Here is a 25197-nt window from a genome sequence, read left to right on the forward strand (position 1 = left end):
CTATTTTCCAGCTGCTGCGGTGAGCGGCACGCTTGCGGCAACATTGTAATTTTGAAAATGAGTAAAGTTTGAAAAACCTTGTGGTTAGCCCCGATTGCCCACCGCCACGCCCCCTGCAAGTGGTTGCTTTTCCTTTGGCCCTGGCCAAGGCAAATCAAATTCTTATAGAAATCTTCTTGGCCCGTCAGCTTCTTCTTCGCGCCACTTCCGTTTCCGCTTTGACACTTGTTTTGAGTCCCACCGCCGCCGCCGTCGCCGCCGTCGCCGCTAATTCAATTATGCAGCGAATGCAGAAAAGTTTTTAAATTATTTAGCAACTTCCATTCGGCAATCGTCCACTGCAGCCGTAAATTATGTCCAACTCCGGATTCGAGTCCGAGTCCGAGTCTGGGCGTCTCAAGTGTCATCTTTCCTTGTCTGGTGTCGTGGTGTCCTGCGCCAGGACCTGGCCTTTGCCAATTATTGCAATGCGCTCTGCGCACGCACCTCCGGCAATTAAAATTAATTTCCTCGCAGACGCCATTGTCTGGCGCAAAAGCCAGAAAGGATAACTTGGGGACGAAACACAGTTCCTCGCCTGACGGATTTATCTTGATTCCAATGGACCCAATCCCAGGAATAACGGTGGGTGGTTGCGCTCCAGTGATCACCTGCTACATTCTCTTTAAGCTCCCTTTAACTTTAATCCAAGGTATGGTCACGGAAAACTAGTTAAGGGCACTGTTGATAAAATAAAATATATTAATAAACAAGGAACTTGATCTTGAAGGTATACAAATTCGATTACAAATGTATTTTTGACTAATTATAAAGTTGACTTTTTGTATCAGGTATTCAGGTAAATATCTGTATAAAAAAGGCTCCTAAATTACCTTCAAATTTGTTCAACACCAAAATTAAGCTTTTAAATAAATACTATAATACATATTTCACACAAAGTTGTGCTATAAATCGTGTTTGGAAATTCATCAGCGAGCTAGGCAACAATTAAACAACTTCAATATCCATGGATTAAATTAATAAACATTTTGGTAAAAGACAAAACTGAAAACCAAATTAAAAGACCAAAATAAAAGGCAATTTAATTCATTCGTATTCGGAAAACAAAGAAATATTATGACCAGAAATGGCATGCATTAAATGCGAGAATGATCAAATAAATACGTAAAAGGCAATACAAAAATTGAAACATTAAAAATAAGCTAATCGCTTTTGTGTATCCATCACGCAAATTTTTATAGCACTCATAAAAATACGAAAACGCAAATGAAACAGAGGAACACCGCAACGAACAAAATGCAAATGGGCCATAGAAGGCGATTTGAATGACAAAACGAACACCAATCGAGTCTTCATTGGTGGTGAGTATCCGATTTGTGATTTAGCCAGACCTCTGAGCCGAGTTTTAATGGTATGCACGCCGGGAGAGATATGGCTTGTTTTATTCGATTAGTCGATTAGCCGCTGCCAAAATGCTGTCTAAACGAGCATTAGGCCGTAAAGATGCCAACTTCCGTTGTTCGCAGTCGCACTTTGAGTTGTGGGCGTCGTTGTGAGTGGCTAACGAAGTGACAGATATTTGAAACGTACATAAGTGTATCTATATCCGAGAGATATGCAATCACGACTTTTGCAGCAGCACGTTCTGCGGCTGCACTCGCGTAATTTAACCAAATTTGTCGCATTGCGGCAACGCTGCGTATGCGCAATACGCTTGTTTGGATTTCGCGCGATATAAATCATGTTGCCATAAATACAGAAAAGCCGCCGTACACATGTCCATGTCGCCAATCGGCGATCTGTATTTAGTGCGTCATGTGTTATATTTCCCTAATAATAGTCAAATGTGCTCAATAAAATGATCACGTACGAGGCAATCGATGCCAAGATGCTGTTTTGGACGCAGAGGTGACACAAATTTTGAACTCGTTTTTGATTTATAGCCAAGCTGCCTAGCGATCGCTGCCGTTGCCTAATTCAATAAAGTCAAATCAGCGCAAAACGCCAGCGACTTTGCATCAGTGCGATCTGTCGTGTGTTACTTATATATACATATATATATATGATATATCCCAATGGACAGCTCACAAGATGCCATTGTGATCGCAACTATGTCAATATTGTCACGCCATCCGCACCCCACTGAACTCAGCCAATTGCAGTGGCATTTCCATTTCTGACCGACAGCCGTCAATCAATTTGTTAGCTGCTGTTTGATTTGTTCAACTTTTTTTTTGTTTTCTTCGCTGTTGTGACCTGTCATTAAACAAATGACGGCTCATTTCCAAATTTGAACCGAGTAATTTTGCTTAATTTGTAATATTTGTTGCGTGCTTTTGGTATTTTAAATAGGCATTTAACTTAGGTAAAGTGACGCAGTCCGTGACTTCTGATTAGCACTTCATGGATCTTTTGAAAAAAGGATGGTAAATTAGTCGAATAAAAGGTGCCTATAACCCTTTCGGTTGCCTTTGTTCAGAGCTTGATTAGTGCGAAAATACTGGTACTGAATGGAAAGCCTTTACGTTGACACTAATGGTACACTTGGAACAATAAAGTAAACTATACCAAGATTACTGATGAACATGACATTAAGTGATGTCAAGCATTCGCATTAAAAAGAATTTATTATTCTTTAAACGAAATACTTTTTAAAGACGCCATTCTTAAATTTGAATAATCGACGATAAAGTGTGCATTTCAAGTTAATGAGCACAAATACAAATCAGCTTTTATATTTCAGAATATTTTCTTTATATGGTTTCAACTCCTTTTTTCCAATGCATTTCCTTTCAATCAGTTGACCAGTGCAACGCATCGCGACTTGATGCCGCCGACCACACAGAAACACCAACTCCACTGGGCGGCTGTAAGAGCGGCAGTTGCCTTTGCCAGCTTCCCCCCATTCCCCCATTCCCTTCCCCCTTTCCAGTGGGGCGGCGGCTTGACCAGCGGCATTTGATTTGGCCAATTTATGGCACGTTCCGCCGCCCGCCGCCGCTGCACAGAATTTGGAGCGGGCTGGCGCAGCGCATGACCATAAGGCGGCGGCGGTCGGCGGTCGGCAGTCGGCGGCAAGCGGCAAGAATGCCGCTGATGACCAAAACGGAGGACAGAGTCGCTCAGAAATTATTGCAATCGCTGACGTTGCACAGTGGCTTAAGATCTAGACTAATTATACATACCTGTGCATTTCAGAAAATAAAATAAAAGTAATAAGTACTATAATATGTAATGTATGTATGTACAATTATAATGTATGTATAATAATGTATACTATAAAATATAATGAATTTAATATTATATATATATAATATAATATAATATAATATTTCAAGGATATACAACCTTAAATAAATATACCATTCACAATTTTTGAGACATACTTTCTAACAAAATATAAACATCCAAGATAAACATCCAATATTGGTTGACATATGTTCTGCAGTTGATTAGGATTAAACAAATAACTGTTTCAGTGGAAAAAGAATGGAATATATTTTAGTTGATAGCCATAAGTCATGAGTATTACTGATTTGCCCCACTGTGCGTTGCAGTTGCAGCTGCAGCTGCTGCAGCCTGTGCCCGGCGCATGTCAACATGGGTTTCATAAATGGCAGCGGACAGCGTTTTGTCAACGCGTTATGTTCTGGCTGGTTGTTGCTGTTTCGCTGTATTGCTGTTTTTTATTTTAACTGATTTCGCCGCTTATGCCTTTATGTGTCGCCTCGGTATTCAGTTCAATTTTTGCCAATTTTTTTGCTGCGTTTTTGTGTGGTTTTCCTTTTTTTGCACGCTTTCTGCTTATTTATTTAATCTCTGTTTTTGCTTTATTGCGCCGCATTTGGCAACTGGTTATGAAGTCTCATTTTCGTATTTCTCTTAATTAAAAACTGCACTAATTTTTAATTAGGCTTTTTTTCAGGCCTTATTCGATGCGGCACAAAGTCGGTTCGTTTGGTCGCGTTTCGAATTTTGAGTCGCTCGCTCGATTTGTGCACTCACTTATTAATTAATAATTTATTTTGGCTTGATTGCCAGTCGATTTATGTAATATGAATTCAATTGCGAAATCAAACTAAAAAGGAATCAATTAAAAATCGATTCGGTTGTTTAATGTGGATGCGGATAAGTCAGCGGAAGTAGGCATATATCACTTTAAAATATAATATAAATTTATAAAGAATTTCCATGATATATTTATGTGTTAGAACACAAAGCAAATAAACTTTGGCATCATCAATTTGGTTCGTTTTTCATTGGCTAGATTTATTAAGTTGAAACTTGAGATGTACAAGCACTTGTACATTATTGCATTGTACTTGTACCTTTTGAAGGCAGGAGGCGAAAAATTAATGGGCCTGCGATGGAGCACAACGCTTATAACGATTTCGACCCAAATTTATCAAGCGATTTTCCAGCGAGAAAATGAAAAGTCGACTGACTGGCAACCCCCGAAGTTTCGCCCCAAAATGCTAAGCAAAATGAAAAATAAAGTTTTCGCCGGCGTGTGTATACGAATATATAAAGCACGAGCCATCAAACAATGATGATGCGCAAGAATTCACATTTTCAAAATGGATGGATGGGCCTGGGATGGGCCTGTCCTGGAATGAATTATATGGAAATATATCCTGCGAAGGTCGTGGCGGATGGCCGTGGAGGGCGGCTTGTCAAAAAGTTTCTGACTCGGGAACTTGAGGCATGTTTGTTATCATTATCATTAGCCCAGCGTTTGGGGGGTCGTGAATTTTTCAGCGTACTCCAAAGGGGCCGGCGAAGTGGGCGTTACCACCACCCAAAACAGTAGCAGTCGGGTCATGAATTATGGTTGTGAGTTTTTCTTAAGGTGGAGCTGCCTTGGAGAACTTGGAGTGGAGGGCACTTTCATTAGCTTTAATTTGCCGGAAATATTTTCCAGCCCACTCTGGAGCATTTTCCCCACCCCGCTGCCGAGCTAATCTTTTTGGCATTTCTTTCATTTTTCATTTTTTTGGCTGACTCGACCCTTGGGGTCGGCGGTTCTGCTTTGCGTTTTTCTCTTGGACGCCCCTGAAGCGGTTTTTAATTCGGTTTACAGATTATTAGCTGCTCATCGCTTAATGCAAATTCGATTAAGGAATTTCAGCTAGGTGTTGGTAGGAGGCCCAACTCCGCGTTGCTTGGCATACTTTGGCCTCTGAATTCTAATTATTGGAGCTGGGATTTTATTTTTTCTGAGTGACTTGTTTGCTTTATGTAATTTCATTTTAATTTTTCGTACGGCAATGTCATTTTAATGCTACCCCATTGCCTTCCTGTGATTTACGGGTAGCGATAGTCGCATCATATTTTCTTTTACGAGACATATGAGCCCTTTGGCAGTACACCTTTTGCACTGAAAAGTAAATTAAAAAGGAAAATCATTGAAGGTCAGTTAATCAAAAGCTCTTTTGTTACTATTAAGTAAGCATAATAATGGATACCAAATAATGATTGATGCTGAATGCATTATGTAGTTTTTAGATGAATAACCAATTACTTCTTTAATGCTAGGTTTTATCCACAGTGTACTCACCATCTCGGCCACAATTTGTGGCACGCGTGAGCCGAGCTGTGATTCCTGGAACAACAAGTCCAACTGTCGTCGAACGTGTTCTGTTGCGGAGTGGGAATGGAAATAGGATTGGGTACGCCTATGGGTATGGGTATGGAGTGGGAATGGGAATGGGAATGGGATCGAGCCCCGCTTATGACATGTTCATTGAGTTCGCTCCATATATGCCAAGGCCTCCACCTCAGCTCCATTCACGCTGTCGCTGTGCGACATAAAATTTTCATAATTTTATCGTTTTTCCTGTAAATGCCGCACTCACGCATTTCCCGGGCGCACGTTTCTGTCGCCACTTGATTATGAGAAATAACAATAAAATGTTGCCCCTTGTTTATGACTTGAATGCATAAATTTACAACCGCCCCTTGACCCCGCCCACACAGACACGAAACCCCAAAAGAGGTTGAAGTGTGATAAAACCCCAAGGCGAGGTGGAAATCGGAGCGTTTACATATTTATTATTCACATGAATAATATAGCCAAGCATATCATATTCAATGCGCACTCATCGTAAGCAAGGCTTGGAATTTATGCGCAAAACTGCGTTGCAGTTTGGCCAAGATAGGCAAATGAAGTTGGCTGTAAGAGCATAAAGTTTAAGTACGGTTTTCTGGGTTGATAACACAACGACGATTTACATTGCTTTTAATTGAGTATGTTATGTCAGAGAGATAAGCGAAGCCTTTGCAACATGTTTAGCAGATTGTTTTAATTTTTATTCGCCTAAATAAAACAATAAATTTTGCTAGCACAAAGCTTGGAATATCATTTTAACTATTATACGAAAATAGTAATTTTTAGTTAAATATTTAGAAAAAGTTTAGTAAGCTCATAAATGTTAGTAAAAATCGTAGTTTATAAACGCATCCTAACACAACAAACCCAAATGTACAAATAAGGAATTTCATTTCAAAAACAAACTTTTTCAATGTTTCCATACATGTTAATGTTTTCAAATTTGCTGAAGCAGTTTCCGAAAAAAAAAACATATACAGAAGTTTCAGGGAGGCTGAAAATTGCCCCAGGTCCTTGCTGTTAACACACTTACCGGGGTGACTGTGTCCATGAATCACTTTTTAAGTGAGTGTCGCACACGTTGCCCATTCCCATTCCCATTTCTGGACTCCCCTGCCAAGGATAAGGGATGGTGTCAAAAGGACAAGTGGCAGGACAGCGAGTACAGACCGTTATGAAAATTCAATTTTGTGTCGAATTTATTAAAAGCAGCTTAAAAATGCTAAGCGCATTGAAAAGTAGACATTTGGGAATTGCAGCAAGTGTAGATTTGGGGCGGTTTCCATTCCCGCTCGTCATGTTTTGGCCGCAGGCTCGGCACCGCCCTCTTGTGCTAATGGAATAATTTCAGACCTTAAGTTAATCAAATGATAGGTCGATGCGAGAGGTCCGCAAAAAACTGTTCATAAGCCAAATGTGTATATATCCCAGATGGTTTTAAAAATTGAATCTAATGACGGGCATTATGAAAACTCAATCATCTGAGCCACATTTCCTCTGCCTTCGGTACTGAACTTTATTTGGTAGCTCTACTGAATTTGAAAATGTATGAAACTTCGATAATCCAGTTACTGCTATTGGCTATAGTTTTCACTGTACTAATGAAATAACCAAACTATCAGTTAGTTTACTGATAGTTAACTGAGAGCCAGTTAGTTAGAAAAAACACCTAGTCCCATAGAAAAGGTGCTTCCCTCAAAGACCCAAAAGTCATCTCCTCGCATCTTATCTAATCTCTTTCCCCTTTCCACACCGCACTTAAGCCGGAACTTTGCTCACTTTTTGTACATTTTAATGCGCACTCACATATTTTCCCATTTTATGCAAATGTGCCAGCCCAAATGGCAAACTGCCCCCGGGTCCAGACCAACCACGCCCACAACCAACGCCCCTCCACCCACCATCCATAAAGGGAAGAGCAAGGTTGGTTGGCCAACCCTCAGTTATCCGGAACACTTTGCTGATTATTAAAAGCATACTTCTGGGCGGCGACGAGATGATGAGGCGGTGGCTAAAGGACAAGTGCATAATTTTCCAATTGCTTTGTTTTATGTGCGACTTATGGGGTGTCGTTCCGTCCGGCTGTGGACCCGGAGTCCCCTTTCATTCCGGACCCGTAGTTCGCTCCTTTATTGCCGTACAATGTAAACAACAGCATCGCCACTAGAGATCTCGAAAGCGTTTCAAAATTTCATTATTTTAATTTAATATGCAAAAGGGGGAATGTTGACGCTGTCCTTTTGACATATTTTCATTTTCATTTCTCGCTTACCATAATTTCCCTTTTCATTGTGGAGATTTTAAAGCCCATTCCGGAAGGTGTGGAAGTGGATGTGGAAGTGGAATGGGAAGTGAGCAGCTTTGAACGCAGCCAGCAGGTTGACTTACGCACCACCCATCCAAAGCCGCGGTGGTGGTTTTGGATTTTGGATTTTGGATTTTGAAATTCGGATTTCTCGCACATTCAACCCCTGCGCTTATGATTATGATATTATTTCGAAATTATCCGCTTAGTTTCACGGAGTGGAAGCGGGCCATATGTGCGGCCGTTGTGCCGGAAAATGGAATCATCTCACTGTTAATAATGATGACATATGATTTCCATTGTCAAATTTGTTAAGTGAATTGGGCGCTTTGTCATCTTTTTTATTGAGTCAAGTCGAGTCAAGTCAGTTATGGGTGTTATCTGTGAGCGGGTAACCGGTTGCGTTAAATTTGTTGGCACATCATTAGTCAGGGCGATGTCAAGGAAGGTGGAAGAACTGGAAGGACTCCAGCACACGAACATGACAAGGATTCCCTGTCTGTTGCCGCATCTGTTTTGATATTTTAGTGTTGTAATTTTGAAAGGGGTGGAAGGGTTCATACAGACCATTGGCAATGTTTGGGTTACACAAAGTGGGCGGTCAAGGGCGCAGATTTTGATTTACGATTGGCGCGCTTAATGCCTGTCATTAGCTAAAGTTAAATTCCCGTTCGGATGAGTAAACGAAACTAATTGGATATGTTTTATTAAAATAAGTTGGTACACCCTGCACGGTATGCAAAGATACAAGACTTTGTGCTGCCCCAAAATATGTTCAAGTAAATTGCCATTGCTAATAACTCACTGCGCTGAGATTTGTATAGCATACTTTTTGTCCAAACAGCAAATTAGATAAGGAAATCTTAATCACACTAGCCTACTTATCAAAAGCTTTATAAAACACTTAAGTTTGTTTAATATTAATAATCAATCTTAAGTTGTAATAAAATTCTGAGAAATGCCAAAGCTCAAAAAACGGAAAAGTAAGTTTCTTACACCCATTTAAAAAAAAACCATATAAACCAATAGAGAAACTACCATAAAAAATCGAAGCAATTCATTTATTTGAAGCCGACCAGGAAAACTAAAGTCCATCGTCATTCTGTAATCCTTAGTAAAATGTGTCCACTACCGACGACGCCAGCTGGCCGTAACTTTTCATTAAAATTCATAAAACTTTAGTTGGTTATTGGGCATAGATCACGTTCGGGCCATCAATCACATGACTGGCGGGACACGAGCGAAATTTTTAATGGTCGCCAATCAAAGTCGGTCTAAAATTACGCCAGAAAGTGACACAAAATCTTCGCTACGGGTGGCGCATCCTGCCACATCCTTTCACATCCTTCCACATCCTCGACCACCTACTTCCACCCGCAATCCGGTTGTTGGCTCTTGGCTGTTGGCAATTTCCACCTGCTGTGCGGCAAATTGTTCCTTTCGCCTTATTGAAAAACGCAAAATCCACGGGGTGAGTGCCTGAGAAGGGATTACGTTCGCCTCACAAGGGGGGGCTGCAAAGTTATTCGAGGCAAATTAATAAATGGACTGAGCAGGAAGAAATTGGCGTGGGTGGTAGTGAAAAAGTTGGCTGCGAGGTGAGACCGTCGTCGCAACCGCTTGACAATGGACATTTACAAATTTCGTGTGATTTGTTCCCGACATCGCCACTTCCGTGATGTCTTGTCGGGCCCGCTCCTTGGCTGTTTGCTCGCTGGGATTATAAAAATAAAAACTGCCTTTTGCCATATGCCATTTAAATGATAAAAGGATTTCGCCCCAACCTCCATTCCAAAAACAAAAAATACACAACATATACATACAACACAACACCGAGGCTAAGGCTGACCGCCCCCAAATGGACACGCACACGTGGTCAATTGCGTTGGGGTCAACCCTTTCGCACCAGCGCCATCATTCTGCTGTCCAGCCTTCTCTCCACATCCAGCTACAGCTCCAGCTCCAGTCCATCCCCCATCTTTGGCTTCGAAGACACTGGAAAAAAGCCGAGCTAACTTTATATGTGCACAAAGATGTGCTAACTTTCTGTGCGCAGCACAAAGAAAAGGTAATCAGATAATAATATTATTTAATATATTTAAAGCACATACTACTTCCGTAGTGCTCGTACTTTTTTTGTTCCAGTGTAGGGCTCCTGCTTCGGCTCAAAGTGTCAGCACATTTTTCAAAGGCGCATATAAAATGGCAGTCATACATTATGGCCATATCTGGTCCGGCCAGTCCGGCGGCAGACCAAGCCGTTGTCAGAGGATTGGGATTGGGGGATGGTCAATGGGCGGGGATGGGGATGGGGGTGGGGATGGGGGTAGAAATTGGGGTTCGTGTGACGGCGCAGCAGTTATCCCTGCTTTTTGTGTGTGTAATGCCTCGCTGCAGATTATGCATTAAGCGCTTATTTAGCATTTTTCTTACATACTCGTAATGTCGCTACCACTTTGCAATGTTCCCCAATGTCCAGCTGGAATGTGCCGTGTTGTGGAGAAGGATGGCGAATGGAATGGGTTTCTATGTATACTCGTATATAAGACCATAAAAAGTGGAAAATGTTGTGTGTCCTCTAATCTGTTTATGCTTATGTTGCTGTTAGTAGATCAACCCTTGGTTGACAAAAAGGGGTGGTCAACGATTCACCTTAATTGCCTTTTCCTTTGGCGAGGGAAATGGCAAGTACTTTCAACAAAATATTAGTAGTTAGGTAAATTAACTTGGTAATGTTTATTAGATCCAAAAATATATTGCGTATTTATTTCAGTGAGGCTTTAAAATATAAAACTAAATTCAATGAATGTACTGACAAGTTGCTTAAGAATGTTATGGTATTTCAAATATTGAAACCATGTGTGTTTTGTGCTACACAGTGAAATAAACTTACAAAATTGTTATGTGTTACTATTTTTTCTTAGGCAGACAGTTCAAATGATTGTCTCCGTTTCGACTTAATACGAAATGTAATTTGCCATTCAATTGTGCTCATGGCAAATGGATTCGAAAGCGCACAGAACGCAGGAAGGAATAATTGCTTTTTTGCTAATTAATTTGTTATTTTGACTTGCTCCTCATCTGCCCATTGGCAATGAATGTCCCTTCTATTTTCCGACTGTCTGACTGCCTCATTTCTTTTTGCCTGTCCGATCCGAGCTTATTTCGCTATTAGCGAGGAGCCCTTGTAGGCGGAATGGATAATTAAATAAGGCGAACGGCGAACAGCGAACGGAGTTGGGGGAATGCGCCGACTTAATGAAAATTGCATTTTAATTTCATAAGCAAGGACTCTGGAAAATCGCCCCAATTAAATGCCCAGCCCAAGGACCGAAACCTTCATAATTTCCACATCTAGGCCAAATGAACTTTGTGGCTTAAAATAATTACCCAATTGGCTTTAAGTGGACACACGAGCATTTCATAGTTGGGACACCGCCCACTCACCCACCCATTCCAAAAAAAAAAAGGAAACTCAGTTGGAGGGAAAAATGGTTGCTTGAAAGTGTCCGTTTTTTATTTGATTTTTTTGCCTTTTTTGGTTTTTTTTTTGCCTTTGGTTAGCTGTCGCTCACGTAGGCAGTGTCCATGTAATTAAATTAAAATGGAAAATTTACTCGTACTGCGGATTAAATTAATTTTCATTTGCATTTGCATAAGTTCGTCCTCGCTGCTGCTTCTCCAGTTTTTCCCCATTCGGTTTGCGCTGGCCCTCGTCCACTCATTAATTCCTTCATTATGCCATTTATTGCTGAGTTTGCTGGAAATGTGCCTAAGTTTTTATTTTTGCTCCATGTTCATTAACACAACTCGGAGCTTGCGTCTAAGTACTGCGACACATACATAGTTGCAATGGAGCGAGTATCATACACTTTTCAAAAGAAATGAAGTTAGCAATATGGTAAATTAGGTATGATTCTAAAATAAAAAGTACCAGCCAAATTATTATTCATATATATATCGTCAGTCATAGGGTTTTGTTTCATAATATATCCACAAGAACTCATCTTTCTGCAATTTATTAATGGACAGGCTCAAAAACTCTTCATCAATGAAAACATTCTGCAAAAAAAGTAGGTAATTTAATCAATTACTCAAACATAACTCTTAACTTTTCTTACCGGTTCAATGAAAACTAGACTAACAAAACAGCTTAACCTCAACGGACTCCGAACCTTTGGCTCTCTGGCTAATTTCAGAGCTTGGATTGATCGCTCCACAAAATCGCAGCTGATTAACTGCACACGAGAATTGAAATGCAAGTCAATGGATTGAAGATTTCGACATTCTTGAAGAGACGCCACAAGATGATCATATATTTCCCTGAATTGAGGATACGACTTGATTTCCAAGCATTCGAGATTTGTAAGACTGCGCAAATAGGAAAAACTAATGGCACGCCCAAACCCGCATCTTAGTTTTCTTAATGATACGATTTGCGTTATACTTCTAACCTCTTCTATGTCTAGATATCTGTAGGTTATGACCAGCTCCTGGAGAGTGTGTATGTATCCCTCTGGCATAGGATTAAATATAGCTTTTAAGGAGTATACTTCACGTGGCAACTCAATCACCAATCTTTGGCGGTCCAAATGATAAGCAACTGCCTTGGATCCTTTAAAATATGATGGCATAAGTTCTCGTAAAATGTGATCTGGTACTCGCGACATTAAAGTTTTCTCCTCATACTCTTCTGTAATCATCATAGGAGCACTTCGGCACCCAATTATGAGTGTTGTCAACTCAGATAGTTTCAAAAGACTTTTAATGTCTTGTAAGTCAGAAAATCTGTAATAAAGCTTCTGCAGTGACTCCATTTTTGAAATTTCATATGCTTCCTTTTGCTCAATTGGCGAGCCTTTGATGATCAGTTTTTTTAGCATGGATCCGCTTGCCAAATTCAAAAATTGTAAAAATCCGACAAGGTAAGTATCATCTTTACTCTTTGATATTATAATTTCATTAATGAATATTTGTTGGGGCCGAATTTCGAATGAAATTATTCCCACGCTTGGCAATTGGTTTGGAACTGAGAAATTATTTAAAGAGATTTTCCCAAGAAGGCTTTTCAAAACATCTACTCTATTTAAGCCAACAACAAGGCAAGTCAGCTCTGGTAAAGTAGACAGCATTTCAAGATCCTCCGGAATAGCGAATCCACATTTTAGAGTTCTCAGAGACTTCATTGCTGTCAATTCCTTTAACTCAATTGAGCTGAGTGTTGAAACGCTGGACTCCATTTCATCCTTCTCAGTTTCTACGATCACTTCCTGAAGAGTTTGTTTAGAGGCTAGATTGGCCAAAAATAATTGCAGTGATCTCCCATAATTGTTCCCAACAATTCGAACGGACTTTAAGTCCTTGAGACAAGCTAGTGAAGCAATATTTGTGGACACAATGGAAAAATCCAATGAAAGTACGTCACAAAGTGTTAGCCGACCAGTTTTGTTGTTATAACTTATTTCACTTTTCGTTACACTGATGGTGAGCTCTTCTTCAATGGAATCAAAAATGTCAACCATATTCTCTGGAAATCGGTTACCACCAATTCCGATATAGACTAAGTGTCGCAAATGTTCGAAGCTTGTTGAGTTGGTAAATGTGCCATGAAGTTCCTTTAAAGATCTCAAATTGACCAATTCCTGCGTCTCGTGAAGTCCAAGAGAACCACCGAATACTTCAATTTTCTTGAGATGGTTATTGGTTAAAGACAGAGAGTTAAAAAAATAGCTTAAACTGCCTCGTTTCAGAGTTATTCGAAGGTGTTCCACCCATTTCACACTAGCTATTGGAACGAGCAAGGTATCGTCCGTGTAACTTTCAAAAATACTCATTTTAAGGCCAATGAACTTAACTCTGCGATCTGCGCTTATAAATATGTCTTTGGTGGAAAAGCAGATTTTCTTTTTTGAGCACTGTAAAACTTTTAAAATACCTTGTGACGTTTCGTGGAAATTTTGGCTTGAAGTAATTATAAGTTCTTCAAGGTTTTCTGAAGCGAGGTCCGAAAATTTCTCGATGTCCCGAGGATCTACAAAACCGCATACCACTTTTTTTAAAGACTTTATTCGAGACAACTCCTCAGCCTCCAGAGAATCGATTGCTCCTGATGAGAGCCGGAAAGATTGAAGGCATGACACATCCTCAGACGCCAAAGCGCTGAACAGAGCTCGTAATGAGCCATTCGGTGGTTTAGTGGTAACGACCAGCTCTTCTAATTCTACGAGGTTTTGCAGAAGATGGATGTTCGTGGTATCTGAGAAGCCACAAACTAAATTCTTTAATTCCCTGCAGGTCGACAATGCTAATGTTTCCTCTGCATTGATCGTCGGTATGATTTGGCTTCTTAACTTCCAGCCCTTTTTAATAAGGATTTCATAATCACTCGTAAAGGGTTTCAGTGTGTTTATCGTCAGACTGGGCAATTTAACCAAATCCAGCATTTTGAAGAGTTCTACGAGTGAACCTGGTTTGTAAACGCCGTTAATTTCGAGGCTTTTTAAATGTGGAACCGTCAACAAGCCAGCATAATCTGAGGCATGAACATTGTTAAGAACAAGGCCCAGATGCCCCTTTGAATTGTAATCTATATAGCAGTCTTTGAAGAGAATTTTTTTTTTCCACTGATCATCTTCAAGAATTCTGCCCATTTGCTGTGAAATTGTTCTAAAATCATGTTCCGAAAGTACTTCTAAATATTCGAGGTAAAACAATTTGGAGATGGGCTCAAAACTTTGGGGGTCCACAAAGCCACATCTTAAGTCCCTTAGCAGTTTGATCTGAGATAATGCCGTTGTGTCCTCAAAAGTTAAAAGAGCGTTATCTATGGATAGTTTTCTAAAAGCCTCGGATTGTCTATTGGCCAGTGCTTGAAAAAGTGGCTTTAAGGTGCCCGGTTCGTGTACTCCAGAAATCTTCAACTGTTCCAGCTTGGACATTTTGGCCAGTGGTGCATATTCTGAGGCATCGCATTCGGGTTTCATCAAAAATGTAAATCGTCTCACTTGACTGCAATGTGGTGCAATATCGGACAAGCGCCTTCCCATCATACTGTCGCTGAGAACAGTAAGTTTCCTCAAGTTTCGGTTATTAGAGCAGCATCTACATAACTCTTCAACGTCCACTCTCACATGTAAAATGAGTTCAATGAGGTTTCCGAATCCCGAAAGGTCATCGATGGTGTACACTGAACAAAGCAATAATTAGATTTCAGAATTGTCGGTTACGCAAGGTAAAGATATTTCAGTACTCATCCTAGACTTGCAATATACCCATATGTTTAGTTCATTCAAGTTTGGAGCTCAATAAATCTTTACCACACTTAGCTGCTAATACTGATAAATAAGTATTATGGTTTTTTCGTTTTACTCACCAGGAATATGCAGTTTCAAGACTTCTATACTCTTCTTTTTCCTAAGCTCATTCATTACAAATGAAAATACCTCCATGTGCGCACTGTGATAATTTTCTGCGTGGTATTTCAACTCCACAGTCTTCAAGTTGTCATTCTCTTTAATAGCACGATATACGGATTTATAATAGGTTTCCTTTACTTTGGGTGTCAAGCTCTTAAGTCGTGTGTATAGTTCATCGAAGTCGATGTATACGTGACTCGCGAAACTTAAATAGGGTATAAATAATCGTCTGAACAAGACTTTATCCCACATATAAAACAGAACTTTAAACTGTTTGCAGCTCCCGATAAAATTTATGAAATCACGGTATTTAATTTCTTCCAGTGTCTCATGTGGGTATGTTTTTTCACAATTTCTTTTTATTTGTTTGAGTAACTCATAGAAACCATATTGATTTAAGTCCAGGATCGTCTTCTGTCCCATGTTTTCTACCTTTTCAGTGTTTTTCTTAAAATATTTGTTCGTATTTATTTATTGTTATTTATTTATTGTTATATATATTATTGTTATTAAAAAATCGACAAAAGATCGACACTCGGTCGGAACTTTTTTAAGACTGAAGAGAAAAGAGGCAAGAAAGCTTTTAAGTCAAAACATTCTGAAAGTCATCGTCGTGTTATCAGCTGATAAAAAAATGTTCTCTTCTCTTCAAAGAGAAAATATTTCGCTCTTTGTGTTTTTTACTGCATTTTATTTTATGTTAAGTCTTAAAAGCTTTTTGCCCCGCCCACTCCAACTGTCAATGCTAAAATTTCGCACTTCCACTAGCTGAGTGACGGGTATCTGATAGTCGAGTAGCCCGACTTAGCATTCTCTTTGTCTTATTTTTATTTTCCGGTTATAAACACGTATTCAAGTGTTATTAAAGCTTATTCTCTCTCACCCGCCATGCAGAAAAGAGAAATGCAATCAATGCCATTATTTATTTCATAAGTTTTTGTAATCCTCCGTGAAAATATATGTATAGCCGAAAAATAAGGTCTGCAACGAATAAGACACCATTTTCTTTGATAAATAATATTTAATAATTTCTATCTATCTTTAAAAAACACCTCTTCGAGCTTTAGCACACCTTAACGGTACGAAATGCCTCTAGTATAAAAAAAAAACATACATATTCTATGTCATCAAATACCACAGCCGCACCTGGCTGGCAATTTTGGTTGGAAACTGAGTGGTGGCAAACCCGAGTTTATGATGTCCTGGTTAGGCAGGCGTACATACACATTCCTTTCACTGTGGGATCCACAGGGCTGGAAATTTATGTTGTGTACAATGTTCAAATTCCAAATTAAAATCCTTCAACGAAAATTATTACATTTCATTTAAACCGAGCACCGAGCAAGTTAGGGCGCATCATAATTAATCCCATGCCAACCCAGAACTAAAGTGACGGAGAGGATCCCAGTCAAAGTGAATATGTGTGAGCGGTTGGATGTCATATAAATTCCATAATACAATGTAATTAAATTTGAGTCAAACTAAAGCACGTAAACCTCCCCATAATTGAGCGTCATCACATTTGAGTGCCTGGCAGCTATAAAACACTGAAAATTAAATCTTTTCAACTGTTTTGTTTTTCTGATATCTAATACTGAAAACTTAAAGCTCAAAAGTGCTGTAAAAAGAATTATATATAAAATTCGTAAGTATACAAAATAGTTCTTAGATTTCAGATCAAATTATTTGTATTTCCCATTTATCACAGTGGTTTTTTCCATATCAAGTCATAAACAAAGTGTGCAATTAAGCTGCTCGAGTGACAGGACCTTACCACTTCCTGTGCCCCCTTTCGCCGAAGAACTCTAATTTTTTCAGTTGGGCTTATTTTTAACATTTTATTGCTTATAATTTACGGGACAGGCAGTGTGGGGAAAATTCCCTCAAGTCAAAGTCGCGGACACGACATGGCGGCCAAGTGGCAACCTTTGTCCACTGACAGCACTGACCCTCCGTTGACCCCCCGTTGACCCTCCCGTTGGACCCCCCCCCCCCCCTTGGACCCCTCAAATTGAGGGGATGGCCGGCAGCTCATTACAAAATGTTGGCGTCGGCTGTCAGCTACACATGAAAATGCACAACTTTTGCCTTATTACTGGCAGGACCAGCCAGACCCACGAAATCCTTCCTCTTGCTTGGCATTCGGCTTGGTAACCATTTTTTTTCACCAGTTTCCTCATTCTGCCCTTGCTGAGGGTATAATGACTTAAGTCAGCAGTTTGCAACGCAGTGAATTACATATTTGCGACCATAATGCGTATATATAAAATTTTTCAGTATCAAAAGGACTGTCAATATGGCTATGTGCTTAGAACTTTCCAAAAAGTTCCATATATGATTTCATATAAAGTCACTTAGCTGCTAAGAAACATGTTATTTTCGGTATAAATCACTTTTTTTTAGTTATATACCATATGTAATTACTGCAAGGGTGTATAAGCTTCATCTTAGCGAAAATTTCTCGTTTTATTTTAATTTTGTGCCTCGCTCTCTCACTTTTCCTTTGGTTCCGCTGCCTCGGTCTTTTTATTCTAATTAAATTTTTCTACCCAAGGGGAGGTGGAAACGAGCTTGGTTTTGGCGGCCCAACAAGGCGAATTTATTCTTCTGTAAAAACAAGAAAAATTACGCAAAATAAATAAATTTACATAAGCTTGGCATGTGCAAAGAGGAAAAAAGCGAAGCAAGTATTTGTACATAACAATAAATAAAATTGCATTTTCATTTGCGTTGGACCCGACTTTCGGTTGGTTTTTAGGTCTAGGTTTCGTTACGTTTTCCAATTTCTCAAAGAAAGCCAACTGGAATTAAAACAAACAAGAAATAGGGCTACTTGGTAAGATCGCTTGGCATTTGCCAGTTACTCGAAAGTATTTAAAAGGGTAGCTTAAGAACTTGTTACTTTGGGAAGGAGACGCTTATAGAAAGCAAATTAAAAGCAAGCTCAAAGCAATCTGAAAGTAGACTCAAAGGATATTCTAAGCAAAACATAAGGGAACCCCAAATAAAGACATTGTCAATCCAAAAGAAACCCAAAGATAACCAAAAGCTAACCAAAAGCAAACCTAAAGCAAATCCCAAACATAGGGTATCTTTTCTTATCGGGTATCTTATAACCAACTTCAAAAACACGCTCGCAGATAAATATGGTTAATTTGAAAAAAAGCCCCAACTTTCCCTACTGATCACAAATTAGAATTAAATGGTAACTGAACGGTAAACTCTAAAAATAAATATTGGAAGTGTTACTAAGTTAAGGAATATTCTTTCATGAGGATCTTTAGCACCTTCAATTAATTTTAACACACTATAAGAGGGCCTAACACGTTTCAGAAGAAACAATTCAAAAGTACATTTCTTCAACATTTAATTCGCTGCTTAATGTAACTATCTGTTTTAGCCGCTTTCTATGTTCAACGCATGAATATACTTCGATGGGGGACTTTGGCTATATCATCAAACTTGTTTCATTTTCCATCTGCCTCTGACTTTCGCCTGCCCTGCCGCTATTTTAATAACGTGCATGCTGCGCATTTGGGATAACATCTGAATTTATGTAACGACACAGGCACAAACAAAAATGGCAGCCAGACAGGCGGAAAAGCGGGAGAGAGGAGCGAGGGGCAGCGACGATTTTCCGGCGCCCGGCAAGAGATGGAGCGAGAGGGGGAGCGGGAGCAGGGTCTGGAAGAAAACTCAAATAAAAACTGATGCGGATTAGTATTTAAAATAATGTCCTGCAGGGATATAACTTGTGCCCACCCCTCAAGCCTCAAGCCTCAAGCCGTGGGCCTCATTCCGTTTTCTTGCTGCTTTTATTTTTTCTCACTTGATTTTTTATTCTTTTGTATCCCTATACTTTTCTGCCATTTTAATTCCTTCGCAGCGATTTTTCCTTTCGGAGAATGTTTCATAAAATTTATATTTGCAGATAAGTGTGCCTTCGGATGGCAGGGAAAACGGACGTTTTTATTACGGGACAATTTACATATTTTTCTTGTTAAAATTCCTCAACATTCCCCCTGCAACTGGGTCCTTCGTGTCATATGAATTTTTCCCATTTTCTTGTTCCTGAATTAATGTTAATTTTTATTACACTTACTGTATCGCTCCTGCCCCACGAACCAACCGATCCCCCATTTCATTTACATTCAAGTTTGTTTGTCTAAGCGAATTGAAAAAAAAAAGAAAGAAAACAAAAAAAGCTAAGAGGGAAAATACCAATGGCGGAGTCCACATGAAAATGTTAATAATAAAACAACAAAATCCGAATGAATGCGTTGCAAATCGAAAAATAATAAAAATCGAATCGCTCCTTCATTCCCGATTTTCCGTTCTGTCTGCAGGACATCAAGTCGCCCCGTCGATGCCTCATTACGTATTCCCTGAACAAATTCTATTAATTATCGTTATGTCCTTCTGATGGGTGACTGGACCTGGACAGGACCAGGACTTCCCGCTGCTTGCCCGCTCTTCTCTTAATGAAGGTAACATGGGGGATTTTAATTTCTTCCAATAAAGAATGCTTAGCTCCCCCGAGAAATGGTAATCAATTTGTTAAGAAATAATTATTTGTAAGTCTAGGGGAATTGTATATTTGTACCAATTTAACAATCGAAAATCAGAAAATAGTTTTGTGTGCACTTCCCATGTGATATTCAGCTACTAAATTATTCGCAATTCAATTTGCAATGGCCAAATAAAATCACAGGCAGCCAACTAAAGAAATGGGACATCGAGCACTCGTACTGGAATATGCAGAGATGAGCAATTTGTTGTTCTGAAGCAACTGGCGCCCGTCATGGAAAATTCTAAATGTTTCAATCAACTATTCGCAATATTAAATATTAACGTAAAACTCGAGTGGAGTTGTCTCGGACTGACCCTTTCGATGCTGTGCCCAAAAGGTCATCATGTGTCTGCAAACACACTTACATCGCATGGATACTAGAATGTACACAAGACAAAATATTATTTTCTTATTACAAGAGTTTGACGAACATTGTATTTAGCAAGGGGTTTTAGTCAGGAATATCTCTTAGTTTTAAAGTGAGATCTTTGAATGTACATAGTAGTATTATTTTGCAGTGCACAGAAGCTGGCAAAGTAATTTTGGACATTTTTCATCATAAACAGCAATGACTATGCTTGCAGTTGGAGGACTCAACCCCTTCTGGGAATTTCTTCCTTGGCCGGGCTTTGATTTCGAATTGGATTTGAATTCGAAATTTTTGGCTTTCAAGGACCGCCCGAGGTTGAATGGGAAATGGCAATGGAGTCCGAGTTGGTCAAGTTGGTCAACGCATAAATATTTCTCTTTGTTCAGCCATCGCATTGGAGTCAAAAAAGAGCATTACGTGAGTGTGCGAGTGAGTGTGTGTACCTGTGCACCACATATCCACACATCCTTGCCTGTCTGCACCCATCCCCCCTCATCTCCTGTCTGCAAAACCCCCTCGCACCGGCACAAACAAACAAGCAGAAGGTCCTGGAGTGGTGGGCAGCTGGAAAGGATGGTCAGATATGAGCAACGGTCGAATGGTCAAGTCAAAGTTATTGTCATGTCATGTAAGTGCCAGCCACCCGACACCCCCTTCACACCCCCTTTTCTGGATCCTGGCTTGGTCAGATTTTCCAATTTCATCTTCATCTTCATACAGTACAAGTATGCCATTTTGTTTTCCCTTTGCGGCACACAGTGGGCAACAAAATTGTTTTTCACCAAACCTTTTCAAATATATCTGTTGTTCAAAGCTCCAAACATACTCTTACTAGAACATATTCTTATGTGAACTAACTGCAACTTAGTTTAAATTTGTTTCTTTGTCGATTAACTGTGAAAAGGTGTTGTATCTTAAAAGTGATTTAAGATGTAGAGCACAACATGAAATGCTTACAATATCCTATTTTTTCTGCTCTGCTAGAAAATCATTTGACGTTTTGGAAAGTGTGGATAGTAGATGATGAAAAGCTGACACACGTGCGCTGAAGTTAAATGTATACACACCTGCCAGAAAAGCATTATCGGAAATTCATCGAAACTTTTCATAAGTTTCGAGAGCGCGGGAGGAGATCGTGTTCGGGAAAAGGTTTTCCCGTGGGTTGGGTAAAATGTAAATATCGGTGGTAATGGCCGCCGCCCCGGGAGGCGGAAAAATCAACTGACCAGTAACTTTGGAGCCAACTTTGATGGCATCTTGCGAAAGTTGAAAGTGACTTAAGTGAAATTTCCACCTCAGGCGGCTCAGCAGGATGACCTCGTCCCCTTTTCCTTGGATTTTCGAGGGGTCACGCCATGAGCATGAGTAAAAATTAAATTGATTTTCCTCGGACATTGTTCGAGGCATGCTCTTCTTTCTGGCCCTTCATGGTCCTTTGTCAACCCTATGGATTTCGAATAGATTTCTTTTCTTGTCGCATCCCTCTGAGAACTTGAGCTGGACGAACTCCTTCAACTCGCCCATGTCGCACATTAAATTGGTGGGCAAATAGTTGTGCCAGCCAGTATTCTATTGACTCACTTTTACAACTCAGCCAAAAGTGTCTCGCATCTGCCCAAATTTTTAGCCAGCTAAATATTAACTTGAGAGCTTTTCCCCTGCAATCGACCAATTCAGCATTGCCATTCCTTTTCCACTCGACTTAAGCGACAATTTCATTTCAATTAAATTATAATTATATCTTCAGTTTGGCCCCATCAAGTTTCAGTCAAACAAAAAGTACAATTTTCATTTTCACCTTTGCGAAAGACGAGGCGGGCGTTGATAATTCCCCAAAATTGTTTGACACTTCAAAGTCATTATGAAGATAGCAATCACCAACCCCGTTCCTCGGTCCGCTCAACTTTTGCTCCTTTCTCCAAGGGTCCTGGCATATCTTCACGGCATTCACTCCCTCCCACTCCCAAAGCCCAGCAATCCTTCAGCTCCTCCCGCCACTTCACTCAATCCTAAGATGGGAATTGCCACGTCTGTCTACATGCCTACATACCCGCAGCGCTTTTTGATGTAATTTTGGCATAAGCCAAAAAATGTTGCCTTTCTCGAGATGTCTTTGTCTCCACTCCCGGCGAGCGGTTTTCGAATGCGACACGCTCTGACAAATTCATCCGGGGAAAATGAGGAAAATGGCTGAAAATTAAATTTGGAATTAAAATTTTGGCCCTGGGCACATAACTTTATGCCGCTGGATCTCCTTTCCGCCCAAATGGGTTGCGTTGCTTAAGGATGAATCCTTGCAAGCGAAGGCGTGATAATAGCTAAGAAGATTCTCGGAAATTAAGACGATTTAGTTGTTTAATTATTTGGTTATCACTACGGTTCTACGCATTAAAAGGTAGATCAATTACGTTTCGAAACGTTATTAAGTAATAAAATATACTTCTCACAGTTTTAAAGTTTAACAATGTAGCTAATATTAATAATATTTTCATCTCCGAATTTACTTTTAATCTCAAAAGCATTTGAATGCATGGTATTTTTGGCGGCGATATATTATCAACGAACAACTCTTCGAAGCTTCTAAGAATAAACCTATAGGTTATTTTTTGGCAACCAAATGCAATGCCACTCTAGATTGTGAATATCTTTTTATCAGCTGAGCAAATTCTTTTGATTAAAACAACAAAAGACAAAGCATTAAGTTGTGTGCATAATTTACCTCTACTTTTAATTGAAATTATTTTTTAAAATAATCATTGGTAGGCAACCAGCCATAATATGTGTTTGAATAATATACTTATAAACCTATATATGTACATACATCAATGAAGAGACCTACTCTGCGTCAACAAATTGAATTCAAAACTTGTTTTTGTTTATTGCTTTTGATGCAAAAGCCGTCATGAGTACGCTAAAAAAAAACCATTCGGAATTAAACATATGCGCACTAACTAAGTTGCATATAGAAAAAAATGAAATTTATGAATATGTTCCTAAAAATATTCTTATAGGCGTATTGTATGTACATAAGACGTAAAAACATATATTTCGTTTTGAATATGAAAAGAATCATAAGCATTTTATTCTATTTTATTCTTTTAGATCTTCACTAAATTCGTCTGAGACTCGATCAGATGTCCTGTCACCGATTTTCAGGAGGAGGACACCACCCGCCTGGAGGTCCGCCTCCCCCTCGCCATCACCACCACCATCGTGGCAGACATGGTAGTGGTAGACACTGTGGACACGGTCACCATTGTTTTCCACCACCCCATCATTGGCCCCATGGACATGGAAGTCACTTTTGGGAGGAACATAGTCCACCTCCACCACCACCCCATTGTCCACCACCGGGGGGATATCTGCATGTTGGTCACTATTGGCATGGTCATCCTCCTCCGCCACCTTCGGTACCATCACCACATCAACCGCAACCATCAGGATCTCCACCACGAGGGTGTCCGCATTGTGGTTGCCCAGGAGGCGGTCCACCTCAGAGTGGATTGCCTGGTGCCGAAAGACACCCAACTCCCAACGAAACCCCAAACGACGATAGGCAAGACAAACTGCCCACTAATGAAATACCTGGAAAGAACAAATACGAAATAATTGATCTTTGAATCCATAATAGATATAATAATATAGAGTAATTGCATTTGTATCTGAGAATAAACTTATACATATGTATATCAACCAGATTTTCCCCGATCGAAAAATCGAGTAATATTTTCAAAGATTTTATGCTTTAGTATAAAAACATTTACTTAATTTAAAACTCATTTCAACACTTAACTTTTGTACTTACACGTTTTATTCTATTCCTGGTTTTCTCTGTTTTTCCATTTCCCCTCTTCCAATGAACTGGTTTATTTTATTTTCCATCTTAGCCAGATGTCGTCAGCAATACGTGGCTGTGTTTTCCTTCTACAGGTTACAGGTAGAGACCAACAAAACAGTATTCCCTTACTCCTATAACCCACTGAAATTCCTCAGCCAGGTAGAATACCTTTGGGCTACCTACTGGAAATTACCCATCCGTGGTATAAAAATGAAACATTTTGGAAAACTACTTTAGTACTGAAACTTCTGCCACGATGAAACTACTGGTGCGCTTTCTAGCTAAGAAAACCTCAATTTAGAGTCTAACTCCGTAATTTTATAACTACAGATTGCTGTCTTTGCGCTGGTGACCACTGTTATCGCCCAGAATGGCTTCGGCCAAGGTGGGCAAGGATCATTTGGAGGACAAGGGGGATTCGGAGGATACGGAGGACTCAGCGGACAAGCAGGTTTTGGCGGCCAAATAGGATTCAACGGTCAAGGTGGAGTCGGTGGCCAGGTGGGAATTGGTCAGGGAGGAGTAGGCCCGGGTCAAGGACCACCAAATCAGTATCAACCTGGTTACGGAAGTCCAGTGGGATCTGCTGGAGTTGGTGGCCAGGTGGGAATTGGACACGGAGGAGTACGCCCGGGTCCAGGAGGATTCGCTGCTCAAGGTTCACCAAATCACCCACAGCCTGGAATTTACGGAAGTTCTGTGGGATCTGGCCATTTCCATGGAGGTAATCCAGTTGAGTCTGGTTATTCGCACGAAAATCATCATGAATATCCGGAACATCATGGCGCTCATCACCGAGAACATCATGAGCACCATGGACACCACGAGCATCACGGACATCATAGGCACTAGCCCTCAGAATTCTTTTTTATTTCTCTTATACCTAGAGAATTTAATACTATAGTTCTTTACAGTAAATTTCTAACACAATTATTTCTCCAAAAATCTGGAATCTATTTTGTATCTATTCCATTAATATATTAATGGCGAATGTGCAGATTTGATAAAGTGATTTGTAAAAGTGATTTTTTCTTATCTGAAACCCTCTTGAGATCCGCCTCACAACGTGACTTCTTGAATTTCAGTATCTA

At 39.9% G+C, this 25197-nt stretch overlaps 3 protein-coding genes across 7 annotated transcripts; 2 read left to right on the top strand and 1 right to left on the bottom strand.

Annotated features, from left to right (window-relative positions):
- The first annotated feature begins 927 nt into the window (after window positions 1-927).
- Window positions 928-23961, top strand: LOC120458557 (uncharacterized histidine-rich protein DDB_G0274557). 4 transcript variants are annotated; one of them, XR_005617205.1, is made up of 3 exons: window positions 928-1031; window positions 1242-1361; window positions 2801-3103. XR_005617205.1 is itself a non-coding variant. In XM_039646242.2 (2 exons), the coding sequence occupies exon 2, from the start codon at window positions 23403-23405 to the stop codon at window positions 23886-23888; it is 486 nt and encodes a 161-aa protein (XP_039502176.1). In that variant the 5' UTR covers window positions 1103-1361; window positions 23371-23402; the 3' UTR covers window positions 23889-23961. The 4 variants fall into 4 exon arrangements, 3 of the variants coding, with proteins under 3 accessions (XP_039502176.1, XP_039502177.1, XP_039502175.1); XM_039646242.2 differs by lacking the exons at window positions 928-1031; window positions 2801-3103 and adding an exon at window positions 23371-23961 and having other exon boundaries at window positions 1103-1361; XM_039646243.1 differs by lacking the exons at window positions 928-1031; window positions 1242-1361; window positions 2801-3103 and adding exons at window positions 15612-15664; window positions 23371-23961.
- LOC120458556 lies at window positions 11414-15860 on the bottom strand. 2 transcript variants are annotated; one of them, XM_039646240.1, is made up of 4 exons: window positions 15286-15860; window positions 12035-15099; window positions 11848-11975; window positions 11414-11784 (listed from the first exon to the last, which is right to left on the bottom strand). In XM_039646240.1, exons 1-3 carry the CDS (start codon window positions 15749-15751, stop codon window positions 11877-11879), a joined length of 3630 nt encoding a protein of 1209 aa, XP_039502174.1. In that variant the 5' UTR covers window positions 15752-15860; the 3' UTR covers window positions 11414-11784; window positions 11848-11876. The 2 variants fall into 2 exon arrangements, with proteins under 2 accessions (XP_039502174.1, XP_039502173.1); XM_039646239.1 differs by having other exon boundaries at window positions 11414-11975.
- A 287-nt stretch (window positions 23962-24248) lies between the features above and the next one.
- On the top strand, window positions 24249-25118 carry LOC120453734 (protein spalt-accessory). The gene is made up of 2 exons (XM_039638569.2): window positions 24249-24374; window positions 24437-25118. Exons 1-2 carry the CDS (start codon window positions 24363-24365, stop codon window positions 24956-24958), a joined length of 534 nt encoding a protein of 177 aa, XP_039494503.1. The 5' UTR covers window positions 24249-24362; the 3' UTR covers window positions 24959-25118.
- The last annotated feature ends 79 nt before the right edge of the window (window positions 25119-25197 follow it).

This window comes from Drosophila santomea, chromosome 2L (genome assembly GCF_016746245.2).
Source record: "Drosophila santomea strain STO CAGO 1482 chromosome 2L, Prin_Dsan_1.1, whole genome shotgun sequence".
Lineage (NCBI taxonomy): Eukaryota > Metazoa > Arthropoda > Insecta > Diptera > Drosophilidae > Drosophila > Drosophila santomea.

What these genes read in the sequence shown, in the direction of transcription:
- LOC120458556 (XM_039646240.1), bottom strand. Translation starts at nt 15,751, where the DNA reads ATGGGACAGAAGACGATCCTGGACTTAAATCAATATGGTTTCTATGAG. An exon ending in CTTGAAACTGCATATTCCTG is followed by an intron (nt 15,100 to 15,285) that starts GTGAGTAAAACG and finishes TGCTTTGTTCAG; the next exon opens with TGTACACCATCGATGACCTT. An exon ending in GTCTAGTTTTCATTGAACCG is followed by an intron (nt 11,976 to 12,034) that starts GTAAGAAAAGTT and finishes CTTTTTTTGCAG; the next exon opens with AATGTTTTCATTGATGAAGA.
- LOC120458557 (XM_039646242.2), top strand. Translation starts at nt 23,403, where the DNA reads ATGTCCTGTCACCGATTTTCAGGAGGAGGACACCACCCGCCTGGAGGT.